At 45.2% G+C, this 13,838-nt stretch overlaps 1 protein-coding gene across 1 annotated transcript in view; it reads right to left on the reverse strand.

The window, feature by feature from the left end:
* The window catches only part of mocos (molybdenum cofactor sulfurase), a 234,128-nt gene extending 221,926 nt beyond the window's left edge, over nt 1-12,202 (reverse strand). The window contains exon 1 of the mRNA XM_043690069.2: nt 11,635-12,202. Within this exon, the coding sequence (XP_043546004.2) occupies nt 11,635-11,758 (124 nt within the window). The 5' untranslated portion in view covers nt 11,759-12,202. The remainder of the gene's footprint in view (nt 1-11,634) is intronic.
* Between the last annotated feature and the right edge of the window lie 1,636 nt (nt 12,203-13,838).

Below are 13,838 nucleotides of genomic sequence, written 5' to 3' on the forward strand. Positions count from 1 at the left end.
AAATTAATACTGATTTGGGAAAGTTCCCAGCAGTAAACTGCTGATTCGCAGGAAAATAGGCTTAAAAATCAACCTTTACATAAATGATTTAGACTGGGGTATAGGAACATATTCTTAGTGCTTTCTGTCAACTCAAAATGTGTGAATTGACAAACAATGAGCATGTCTGCAAAAGACTTTGAAAAGACAGGAACCAGTATTTTATGGTCAACTAGCAAAAACCAGATATGGGGCTGTGAGAATGGATGCCTGTTAGAATAGGCTGGAGTGGAGCCAATTTACAGAACCAACTGGAAATTATTCAACCTCCATCATCTTCAAGCCGAAACCAAAGTCACCCCAGCCAGTGTTATCGAGTTGCAGTATATGGATGATGCTTGTGTATGTGCAATCTCAGAGGATGTACTCCAGACCATCGTCAGAATCTTTATGGAGGCGTAGAGAGGATGCATCTCGCTCTGAATACCTGGATGAAGATCATCCATCAACCTGGCACAGCATTGTGGAGCGAATCCCCAATCTTCAAGATCCATGGGGAGGCCTTAGAGAATGCTGACCACTTCCAAAGCTTTGGGGTGTCCTGTCAGCCAAAGAAGTTCTTGATGAAGAAATCCGGCACCGCTTCCAGTATGCTAGTGCAGCTTTCAGCCATCTGAGGAAAAGGATGTTTCTTGGTTCTTGCCCTGCTATATGGCTCTGAGACATGGACTCTCTACAGCTGACAGTTCAAGACATTGAAGCAGTATCATCAATGCTGCCTGCACAAGATCCTGCAGATTCACTGGGAAAAAAAGATGCACCAACATCACCATTATCAACCAGGCCAACATCCCCAGCATCGAGGCAATAACCAACCTTGAACAACTCTGATGGAATGGGCATGACCAACATGAGACTCCTCAAGCAGGTGCTCTACTCCCAGCTCTGAAATGACTGGTGAGCCCCAGGTGGACCAATGAAGTGCTTTCGTGATACCCTCAAGGTCTCAGTATCAAAATGCCGCATTACCACAGACACCTGGGAATCACTGGCTCAAGACTGTCCAAAGTGGAGCAGGAGCATCCACGAAGACAATGAGCAGCACCTTCAGATTTGCCATCGGGAAAAAGCAGAAGCTAGGTGAAAACTGCCATGCCGACTCTTTCCCGTGACCATCTTCTGTCTCATGTGTAACAGAGCCTGTGGAAGCCACCTTTGCCTGAAATGTTGATTTTCCTGCTCCTCGGATGCTGCCTGAACTGCTGTGCTTTTCCAGCACCGCACTGTCGACTCTAATCTCCAGCATCTGCAGTTCTCACTATCGCTTGGTTGATTGAAGCCACTTACAGACTTATCCGGGAGTGGAAGAGAGTCATCCTCGTCTGCGAGAGACCACCAACGTTGATTATGGTGTTAGATTAGGAGCACAGCTGTTATAATTAGGTTTGAGCTCCATAGTGGCCATTGTTGACTTACAGCATGGGCCCCCTAAATCTGAGGCCAGGATCCCACTCCAAGTCCCAACCCTCCCATTTTAGGAAGCCCTGGTTTAGATAACACAGTTGTAGTCTGTCAAGAAGAAAAGGTACAGGGCAATTTGATTGAAGCAAAATTTGGAGAGAAACATTGCTTCTAGTATTCACGGAGAACATTAAAATAGAACTAGGCTATTCAATTAGAAACAACCTACTAATACAAAGTATGGTAGAGCTGTTTCCAACATAATTACTGTCTCTATTAATACATTTTCAGTATCAAATTGATCATTTTTACTAACCAAGGGCAGAATCTTACTTTTTTTGGTGAAGTGCAAGTTGTGTCAAATTTTTTGGAGGGATTCTCATCGACAGCACCAGTTATAGAGTCATCATCAGGTTGTACAGCAATTTATATAGTCCAACTCATCTTCTAATCCCATTTGACAGCAGTTGGCTCATATACCTCTAGACCCTTCTGATTCATACACCATCCAGATGTCTTTTAAATATTGTAATAGTACAGGTGTCCACCACCTCATGCGCAGTTCATTCCAGACACTCATCACTCTCTGTGAGAAAAGGTTGCCACTCAGATCTCTTTCCCATCTTGCCTTAAACCTATTCTGTCTAGTTCTGGACTCCCCTATCATGGGAAAAAGACCTTGGCTATTCATCTTATTCATGTTAGAGATTTGATAAACCTCTAAAACGTTACCCCTCAGCCACTGACGTTCTCAGGGAAAAAAGCCCCAGCCTATTCAATCTCTCCCTATGGCTCAACCCACCAATCCTGGCAACATCCTTGTGTCAAATTCTTTGGAGGGATTCTCATCAAAAACACCAGGGAAATGTCTTGTCTTACCTTGCAAATGGGCCTCATTAACTACCTATGCTGATGTTCCTTAGGTCTGATTCTTTTTAGCACGTTAGGTTCATTGTTAATTTCTTTTCTCAAGGTTTCACACACACCAACTTCTGCCAACAGTTAAAGTTTATTAAAGCTTGTACAAGTTAGGTGACCCCCTTTGACTCCCCTCCCCCCTCGCAGGCATACGAGGTCGAGTCAAAGTGAGGCACTGAACAAAGAAAACACACCTCCTTTATACAGGTCAATTGGTCACGCTCATAGATACTCTGGCCACTCCCCTATAGTTACATGCCACTCAAGACAACCCCCAGTTACTCCCTCACAGTCACATGTTACCCAAGGTACAAAGGTAGGATAAGATCATCCTCAGAGATAATGCACATCCTGGGGAATTGTCATGCAGATGATTTCCTGACTCAGTGATTCCCCAAGACAATGCATGTGTGATATACCTAGGTCCAAGGAATGGCTAATGAAAGCATTTCTGAATACAATAGATTGAATGAGTTTAATTTGGTAATAATAGGGGAGTAGTAGCAAATGGGGCGTGGTTGATTCACATTCTTGCATGAATGTCATCTCCACCAACTTCCAGAATGTTCACTCAGTGCAGTTTAACTCTTTAATATTACATCAATGTCCAGAAAAGTTGAAAACTTGGCAGATATCTGCAAATCCCTTGCACCCACACCATCTTTAAAGGGTGTTTGTGCTTGTCTGGATGCACAGGTAGCCTCTCACAATTCCAGATTTTTGCCCCGGACATGACAAATGACAGAAGATTCACCTTGCTTTGCAGGCAAGAAGCTGAAGATTTTGGTGCAATCAGAATTCTGGTGGACAGCATCTCCTCTACACCTATGACCAGCAGTAGAGACCATGACACCAAACCCTATCGCCCTTGTCTAAGATTGCCAATTGGGCTAAGGCAGTCTCAGTCACCTGGAAGAATGCTCACCACTGCGGGAAGGAGGTCAATATCCTTCTCCATTTTGTCAGCATAGTTACCACCAACTTGCCCCGATAACTCACACTTAGTTGAGCCTGATCCTGTCTATGAGTTGGGTTTGTGTCCCTGAGTGTATAGTGTCCTTGCTAAAGGATTACAATGCACCACTGAAGTGCTTAAAGCAGCTGATATGTGGAGTGGAAATGTGCCATGAGGGTTCTTAGAGGCATTTTGTATTCATTCACGGGATGTGGGCATTACTAGCTGGCCAGATTTATTGTCCGTCCCTAGTTGTCCTTGAGAAGGTGATGCTGACTGCCTTCTTTAACAGCTGTACTCCACCGACAATTAGGTTGGGAATTCCATGATTTTGATCCAGCGACATTGAAGGAATGGTGATACATTTTCAAGTTAGGATAGTGAGTGAATTTGAGGGGAACTTGTAGTTTGTGGTGTTCCCAAGTATCTGCTGCCCTTGTCCTTCTAGATGGAAGTGGTCATGAGTTTGGAAAGTGCTGTCTGAGGATCTTTGGTGAATTTCTGCAGTGCCTCTTGTAGATAGTAAACACTGCTGCTGCTGAGCATCTGTAGTGGAGAGAGTGGATGCAGGCTGTTTTGTCCTGGATAGTGCAAGCTTCTTGACTGTTGTTGGTGCCGCATTCATCCAGGCAAATGGAGAATATTCCATCACACTCCTGATTTGGATAGGCTGGGACTTTTCTTGCTGGAGTGTAGGAAGTTGAGGGGTGACCTTACACAGGATTACAAAAACATGAGGGGCACACACTGGTGATTAGCAAAGGTTTTTTGCCTAGGATGGGGGAGTGAAAAACCAAGGGTGATATTTTTAGGGTGAGAGGTCAAAGATTTAAAAAGGACATGAGGGGCAAGAGAATGGTTCAAATGTGGAATGAACTGCCAGAGGAAGTCATAGATGTAGGTACAGCTACAACATTTAAAAGACATTTTGACAGCTGCATAAATAGGAAGGGTTTAGAGGAATATGGGTCAAACACAGTCAAGTGGGACTAATTTAGTTTGGGAAACTAAATTGGTATGGATGAGTTGGACCAAAATGTCTGTTTCCCCACTGTATGACTCTATGATAACAATGAAGCATTTGCTCTTGCCACCGGTATCAAAGAAAATTGTCCACAGAAATCTAGTAATCTCTGTGGCATTAATTTCACCTTTTCAACTATTAACTTAAATCTAATGCCATGTCAACAGTATCTCCATATATCTAGCAATATTGATATCAACAAATAGAGTTAGCAGTCCATAAAAAATCTGGGAAGGGAATGGCAATAATGATGTTTCAGTTTTGATTTCATTTTAGAGAATGGAAAATTAAAGATGGAACAAATGCATTAACATTTGAAGCAACGGTAGAAGAATATGGGGAAAATATGGTACAGTGGAATTAGTTTTGAATCTGTTAAGTCTCAAAGCTGACTGAAATGCCAACATATTGCTACTTAGAAACAGAAGTCGACAATAACATTTAACTACACCCTGCACTTCAATTAGTAATGAGTGAATAAACCAGGTTAGACACAAATACTGTCCCCCTCTACTAAAACATTGTATGACAATGATGCATTGATCATGTATTCCTTTATTCTTAGATTTTTAGTCCACATGACTATTAATACCCAACTTTCTAATTTTTGTTAACATTTCACATTATGAATGGGGAGAAATTATGTAATAAGACAAAGTAATACAAAGACTTACCATAATGACATCACTAGGAATTAGAAAGGTCAACAAAGGTCACTGGAATAATCCTTCACTCAAAGAAATTGCATTTTATTGTTAAAACTGTTTGCATTTAACATAAATCTGGTTCTTTAAAAGTCAAGGTAAAATCTATTGATTGGCTTAAACTTGCTTTCAGTTACTCGAAAAGTCAAAACATGCATTAAATAGTACCTTTCACCCGAAGGTATTTAACAAATAACTTTACAGACAATAAGGTACTTTTGAGTTACTACTGTAATGCAAGAATTTTCAAATAGATAATTTTTATTATATTGGTTGAGGAGTACAAATTAGCCAGAAGACTGGTGAGGCCTCTACTGCTGTTTTTCAAATGGTCTAATGGAAGCTTTTAGGTCTAGCTGATGTAGCAGTCAGGTCCTCAGCTGATTGTCTCAACTGAAAGTTAGTATCTCTAAGTGTAGCACTCTCATTTGGAAAGTGTGCAAAACTTGATGTTGATCAAGCTTCCACAGTAGGTTTATGTTATTTCTTAGATGATCAAGTTGTCAATATAAAACATTCGGGAGTTGAAAGTCAATTTAATTGGGATGTCAGTGGACAAAAAAGTGGGATAGATGTGCCAGAAATGGATAAGCAGTTGCAGTTCATTCTGGACTCTTGCAAATTTGAATTTCACTCCTTTTAGTCAAATTTGGGAATTAAACTTCTCCTTTGCCCATTGGTAAATTAATAATCCCAAATAACATGAAAGATACAGCCATAAATGGTGTTTGAGTGTTCAGTGAACCAGTCAATTTGTCTTTTTTTACTTTTCTGTAAATATATCTGTGTTAGACTTCACCGGGCTCAGTTTGGCGCACCTGTGTATACGGCAAGTGGTAATCATTCATATATAAGATGTTGTTCTTTGCAAACAAACCCTTTTACAACTGATCAAAATTGGCAACAGCAATTCTCTGTTTCGTTCCTCAGTGTATTCCTTGACCATGCAGATTGCCTGGCTCAAATTTAAACAAAGCTTGATAATTAACTGACATATCATGTATCTGGTGCAATCCCATGGTAATGCCTCTGCCAGAGTCCACTGCCAAGTACTCATCATGCTCTGCTCACAGACCATAAAAATGTTGTTCACCTTTACATTGGTAGTTTTGTAAATTTCCAGATGCATACAAGATGATCAGCTTCAACAGAACGGTGTGTTTCATCACTAATAATTTTGCAGATTTGCTCTGCTGATGGCACTGAATACCTTAAAGAAGTATTTCTCTTGTGGCTGGTTCATGGAGTTTACGTCCACAGCAGATCTGTGGGCACAGAAACTGCAGAATGGGTACACTCAGTCTGCAAACAGATGCAATCTTAGTTTGACCTGAGCAATATCTTCCCCAGTGACACTAAGGTGTGAGTTGTTCCTGTTGGTACAGTAGTCTTCTGTCACCTTTGTTTTATATAGTGTGATCATTTCATCTAGAATTGGACCTACTTTCCAGCAGAGAAAGAAAGACATAAGGATGTCACCATAGATGGGACATTTCATGTTTGAGCAATTCAGCAGGGGTTCCGAGCTTCCAACATGCTTTGCTATTTGCAAAGCATTACAGGCCTTCGTGAGTTCAAGCAAATAGATTTCTCATCTAATTTATCCATGACAGGAAGCTGTGGGAGATTGCCAAGCACGGACTGGGCAATGATTGAATCACCGCCATTATCAGCTCATCTGGAAATCTTCATTTGTGTCAGTGAGTACTTCAACTTGTGCTGATTTCAGGAAATTCCTTCATAATAAAAATGTTGCTCATTGATTTCTCCTGTCAAATACAACTGACTGAAGTTTATTAGAACAGTATCCCCCTCTTCTGCATGATTGTCTTGGATACTTTCAGGGACATGCATTGTTTTAACAGTTGTGTTTATATTGTGCATCATGTAAGCTATGTTTTTTGCATCAATAGTAGATGTTATTTCTACTATGTAGATCTCAAACCATTCTTTGTTGTGGTTCTACCTTAACTAAATTATTTCTTCTTAGGCAGTCCCTTGAGAGTGAGGATGACTTTCTTCTATTCTAGAAGTGTCAGTTCAGAGGTGACTAAACAATTCTGAAATGCATACCCTGTCACAAGATGGGCAGGAGGTATTTAGAGAGGTGGGTAAATGTGATGCTCAGCTTTTTGCATACTCCTTCCAGTTTGCACTTAACACATACCAAAGCCTAAAATGATTTAGTTGTTTGGCACCTTTGTAGATGCTTCTTCTTCAGTGTGAGCAGTTGTGGGCAAGAGATTCCCAGATTCAGTACGGCATTGCATTCTTTTCAGAGAGACTTTGAGGACATCCTTGAAATGTTTTCTCTGCCCTCCTAGTAATTGACAGAGTTTGGTTTAAAAGCCTTGTTCTGGATTAGTGGTGCTGGAAGAGCGCAGCAGTTCAGGCATAATCCGAGGAGCAGTAAAATTGACGTTTCGGGCAAAAGCCCTTCATCAGGAATAAAGGCAGAGAGCCTGAAGGGTGGAGAGATAAGCTAGAGGAAGGTGGGGGTGGGGAGAAAGTAGCATAGAGTACAATAGGTGAGTGGGGGAGGGGATGAAGGTGATAGGTCAGGGAGGAGGGTGGAGTGGATAGGTGGAAAAGAAGATAGGCAGGTAGGACACTCATGGGGAAAGTGCTGTGCTGGAAGTACCCAAGCCTTGTATCAGGCATGATGAAACTGTGGCACACCAGTGCAGTTGACTGACAGAAACCAGTGCCTCAACAGTGGGGATGTTGGCCTGAGAGAGGGGTCACTGATATTGAAAACCTACTGTTCAAAGTTTGTGAGAAGATTTGTAGCTCGGGTGCTGGTTGCTGTGGTTCTGTTCGCCGAGCTGGAAGTTTTTGTTGCAAACGTTTTGTCCCCTGTCTAGGTGACATCCTCAGTGCTTGGGAGCCTCCTGTGAAGCGCTTCTGTGGCGTTTCCTCCGGCATTTATAGTGGCCTGTCCCTGCCGCTTCCGGTTGTCAGTTTCAGCTGTCCACTGTAGTGGCCGGTATATTGAGTCCAGTTCTATGTGTTTGTTGATGGAGTTTGTGGATGAGTGCCATGCTTCTAGGAATTCCCTAGCTGTTCTTTGTTTCGCTTGCCCTATAATGGTAGTGTTGTCCCAGTCGAATTCATGTTGCTTGTCGTCTGCGTGTGTGGCTATTAGGGATAGCTGGTCGTGTCGTTTCGTGGCTAGTTGATGTTCGTGGATGCGGATCGTTAGCTGTCTTCCTGTTTGTCATCAACATCAACTAGCCACAAAACGACACCAGCTATCCCTAGTAGCCAGTTGAAACTTTATTGCTGGAACAGCACAGCAGGTCAGGCAGCATCCAGGGAACAGGAGATTCGACGTTTCGGGCACAGGCCCTTCTTCAGGAATGAGCAGAGAGTGTTCAGCAGGAGAAGATAAAAGGTAGGGAGGAGGGTCTTGGAGGAGGTGCGTTGGAAATGTGATAGGTGGAAAGAGGTCAAGGTGAGGGTGATAGGTCGGAGTAGGATGGAGGCGGAGAGGTCAAGAAGAAGACTGCAGGTCAGGAAGGCGGTGCCGGGCTGGAGGGATTCGGCTGAGACAAGGTGGGGGGAGGGGGGATGAAGAAACTGGTGAAGTCCAAGTTCATCCCCTGTGGTTGGAGGGTTCCCAGTCGGAAGATAAGACGCTCCTCCTCCGACCGTCGCGTTGTTGTGGTTTGGCGGTGGATGAGTCCAATGACCTGCATATCCTCGGTGGAGTGGGAGGGGGAGTTGAAATGCTGTGCTACAGGGTGGTTGGGTTGGTTCGTCCGGGTGGCCCAGAGGTGCTCTCTGAATCGCTCCGCAAGTAGGCGGCCTGTCTCCCCAATATAGAGGAGGCCACACCGGCTGCAGCGGATGCAGTAGATGATGTGGGTGGAGGTGCAGGTGAATCTGTGGCGGATATGGAAGTTTCCTTTGGGGCCTTGGAGAGAAGTGAGGGGGGAGGTGTGGGCGCAAGTGTTGCACCTCCTGCGGTTGCAAGGGAAGGTGCCGGGAGTGGAGGTTGGGTCGGTGGGGGGTGTGGATCTGACAAGGGAGTCGCGGAGGGAGTGGTCTCTACGGAAAGCTGATAGGGGAGGGGAGGGAAATATATCCTTGGTGCTGGGGTCTGTTTGGAGGTGGCGGAAGTGACGGCGGATCCATGTACAGCGCATCATCCGCCGTCACTTCCGCCACCTCCAAACAGACCCCAGCACCAAGGATATATTTCCCTCCCCTCCCCTATCAGCTTTCCGTAGAGACCACTCCCTCCGCGACTCCCTTGTCAGATCCACACCCCCCACCGACCCAACCTCCACTCCCGGCACCTTCCCTTGCAACCGCAGGAGGTGCAACACTTGCGCCCACACCTCCCCCCTCACTTCTCTCCAAGGCCCCAAAGGAAACTTCCATATCCGCCACAGATTCACCTGCACCTCCACCCACATCATCTACTGCATCCGCTGCAGCCGGTGTGGCCTCCTCTATATTGGGGAGACAGGCCGCCTACTTGCGGAGCGATTCAGAGAGCACCTCTGGGCCACCCGGACGAACCAACCCAACCACCCTGTAGCACAGCATTTCAACTCCCCCTCCCACTCCACCGAGGATATGCAGGTCATTGGACTCCACCGCCAAACCACAACAACGCGACGGTCGGAGGAGGAGCGTCTTATCTTCTGACTGGGAACCCTCCAACCACAGGGGATGAACTTGGACTTCACCAGTTTCTTCATCCCCCCTCCCCCCACCTTGTCTCAGCCGAATCCCTCCAGCCCGGCACCGCCTTCCTGACCTGCAGTCTTCTTCTTGACCTCTCCGCCTCCATCCTACTCCGACCTATCACCCTCACCTTGACCTCTTTCCACCTATCACATTTCCAACGCCCCTCCTCCAAGTCCCTCCTCCCTACCTTTTATCTTCTCCTGCTGAACACTCTCTGCTCATTCCTGAAGAAGGGCCTGTGCCCGAAACATCGAATCTCCTGTTCCCTGGATGCTGCCTAACCTGCTGTGCTGTTCCAGCAATAAAGTTTCAACTTTGATCTCCAGCATCTGCAGACCTCACTTTCTCCCCATCCCTAGTAGCCACACATGCAGACGACAAGCAACATGAATTCGACTGGGACAACACTACCATTATAGGGCAAGCCAAACAAAGAACAGCCAGGGAATTCCTAGAAGCATGGCACTCATCCACAAACTCCAGCAACAAACACATAGACCTGGACCCAATATACCGGCCACTACAGCGGACAGCTGAAACTAACAACGGGAAGTGGCAGGGACAGGCCACTATAAATGCCGGAGGAAACACCGCAGAAGCGCTTCACAGGAGGCTCCCAAGCACTGAGGATGTCACCTAGACAGGGGACGAAACGTTTGCAACAAAAACTTCCAGCTCGGCGAACAGAACCACAGCAGAAAACCTCCTGTGTCAACAGATTTGAAGACTTTTGCAGGGGGCATCACTGGTGATATTTCTTTGTGATTCTAGGTGTCTACATTTATGCTTTACATGACTCCGACACATACACAGACTCATGCAAGATCAATGCTTTGCACAACAAGTGTCTAGTGCCAGGTTACCAAACATTTTCTTCCTCAGGCAGCCAAAGGCTGCGCTGGCACATTAGAGACTGTTGAATTTTATTTATGGCTGTTCTCTTGAAAAAAGCTCCCAAAATTGGAGGGTTGGGCTGTGTTGACCAGTGACTCACTGTGGATCTTGATAGCCAAAGAATGGAGCTGCATAGCAGCAGCAGATTAATAGCAGATCTTTGCGCTCTGGTTGGTTAGCACAAAGCTCATACTGTCATATGCCTTTGTGAATGCATCAATGATGGTTTGAAGGTCAGCCTCAGAGTGTGCACAGAAAAGCAGTGTCAGCATACTGCAGCTCAATGACAGAGGCTGCAGTGGTCTAGGCTGAACTGGAGGTGACGCAGATTGAACTGCTCCAGCTCATCCTGTAGAAAAGTTTCACTGCAGTGGGGATCTTCCTGGATATGAGGTGGAGAATTGCAAAAGATAGAGATGAGTGTTGTGCAATTGCACGATGTTGTTTGAAATCAGTGTGCATACACACCATCTAGTTTTTCCAAACATTGTCAACTATTTCCTGGTACTATTACATTATGAGGTGATCACCTGCAAAATTCTCATACCCCCAAGATCCATCTAAAACATATAGACTTTTTAAAAAATCAAATTCCATTACACAGCTTTAATTCTACCACATCCAGAAGTACCTGTCACTGCAGTATCTGTATTCACTACCCCAAGGATCAAATAATGCTGCCCATGGTCCACAACAGCTGGACTCTCCATCTCGTTATATCCTTTATAACCAAATGGATCTTGATTTCTGCCTTTGTGTGTTCTCAGCTTCTTAATACTGTAATTGAATCTATAGCTAACCAAATACTGTACACTTATTTACAATGCGCACGCAAATATGCATTGGGGCATGGGGAAGAGCATGGGATCGGGCGGAAAAGAAATTTCTCGCAAGTTAAAAACCAACTATTCCTGGGACCCGGGTGGTGGGGAAAGTTATTCCCAGTGGGCCCCAGGACCAATGCCAATGACCGGGCCTTCCTTTCTTGCTCGGTTGGTTACCTGTGAGTCGACTGAATTCGCGGGGCCGTATCGCTTCGATCGCTGCCCCGCACCCCTGCTGCTTGAAAGCTGCAGCAAACAGCTCTAGGTTGCTGCGCTCCGGCGGTGTCGCTTCCTCCTCCATTTAGTGTGGGCTCAGAACCGGCTTCTCCTCAGAGACCAAAGGGCCAAGGCGCAGCTCCTCCCACTCCTCGGCCTGGGCCCGCCTGCACTTGGGAAAAGAGACAGAGGCGCCGAGTCTGGAACCGGGCGTAGTAAATAAAGGGAGCTGTAAAATCATTTAACAGGTAACCAGGCCGAGGCCCTGCGAGGAGCAAAACAGTTATAATCGTTAAAATGATAATTTTGGCAGAAGGTCGAGCTGGGGTCATGACACTCCTGGGGACAGATCAGGTTATGGATTCAGGGTGTAATCATTGCATAGATTGGAAAGGTGATTCTGGATTAGTGATGCTGGAAGAGCACAGCGGTTCAGGCAGCATCCAAGGAGCAGCGAGATCGACATTTCGGGCAAAAGCCCTTCATCAGGAATAAAGGCAGAGAGCCTGAAGCGTGGAGAGATAAGCTAGAGAAGGGTGGGGAGAAAGTAGCATAGAGTACAATAGGTGAGTGGGGGAGGGGATGAAGGCGATAGGCCAGGGAGGAGAGGGTGGAGTGAATAGGTGGAAAAGGACATAGGCAAGTAGGACAAGTCCAGACAAGTCATGGGGACAGTGCTGAGCTGGAAGTTTGGAACTAGGGTGAGGTGGGGGAAGGGGAAATGAGGAAACTGTTGAAGTCCACATTGATGCCCTGGGGTTGAAGTGTTTCGAGGTGGAAGATGAGGCATTCTTCCTCCAGGCGTCTGGTGGTGAGGGAGTGGCGGTGAAGGAGGCCCAGGACCTCCATGTCCTCGGCAGAGTGGGAGGGGGAGTTGAAATGTTGGGCTACGGGGCGGTGTGGTTGATTGGTGCAGGTGTCCCGGAGATGTTCCCTAAAGCGCTCTGCTAGGAGGCGAGTTGAGCATTATCAGATTAGTCACAATCTCATTGAATGGCTTACTTTAGCGAAAGAAAATCTGAGAACTGTAGACGCTGGAAATCAGAAACAAAAACAGAAAATGCTGAAAAACAATCAGTTCTTGCAGTATCTGTTGAGACAAACCAGAGTTTAAATTTCGAGTAGTTTTAAAGAAGAATCAGTGAAACGTTAACTGCTTTCTCTGCACAGATGTTGGCAGACTTACTGTTTTTCCAGCAATTTCTATTTTTGTTTGTGCCTACCTTAGCTCCTGCATTTTTTGGTTTTGTGGTCTTACAAGCCTTACAAACCAAAATTAGGCATTAGACCACCCGTCTTGAAAAATACCTTGCATTGTGTTGTGCAGCACCACAACCATGCTAAATAAGACAGGTTTTGAAAAGATCCAGCAATTCAAAACTGGGCATCCATGTAGTGCCATGGCTTAGTTGAAGCAGCAGAATTGTATTCAGTCACAATCTGTCACTGCATGGACTAGCATATAACCTGTTCTACCAGTACTGTCAAGCTTGGTCAATGAACAGTAGAAGAGGACATGGCAAGGGCAGCGCCAGAACAAAACCTAAAAATGCCAACCTGGTGACGCTACAACACTGGGCTATTTGCCTATCAAACTGCAAAATCAGCACACAGATCAGAGTTTGGCAACCACAACCAACAAATCACATCTAAACTCTGCAGTTCTGATACATGTTATTCATTCATGAAATGTAGATTTTGTTAGCTGGACAAATATTTATGCCCATCTCTATTGACCTGAAAAGGTACTAGTGAGCTGCCTTCTTAAGGCATTGCAGTCCAATGTAGGCACATTCACAATAGTGTGAGGGAGGGAGTTACAGGATTTTGACCAGTAACACTGAAAGAACTACAATGGATTTCCAAGTCAACATGACGAGCAGACAGAAACCTGCAGGTGTGTTGGCATGTAGCTGCTACCCTTGTTCTATGTAGGTTATAGATCTAGCAGGTGCAGTCTAAGAAGCTTTGGTGAATTTCTGTATTGCATCTTGGAGATAATGCACTCTGCCGCTATTGTGCATCAGTGATGTAGGGAGTGAATGTGGTGCCAATAAAAAGAGCTGCTTTGTCCTGAATAGTGTCAAGCTTCTTCAGTGTTGTTGGAGCTGTAGTTATCCAGGTAATTAGTATTCCATCATTCCTGACTTGTGCTTTGTGGACAG

This window comes from Chiloscyllium plagiosum, unplaced genomic scaffold, assembly GCF_037043375.1.
Source record: "Chiloscyllium plagiosum isolate Xiang-an unplaced genomic scaffold, Cpla_swu_hap1 HiC_scaffold_5, whole genome shotgun sequence".
NCBI lineage: Eukaryota > Metazoa > Chordata > Chondrichthyes > Orectolobiformes > Hemiscylliidae > Chiloscyllium > Chiloscyllium plagiosum.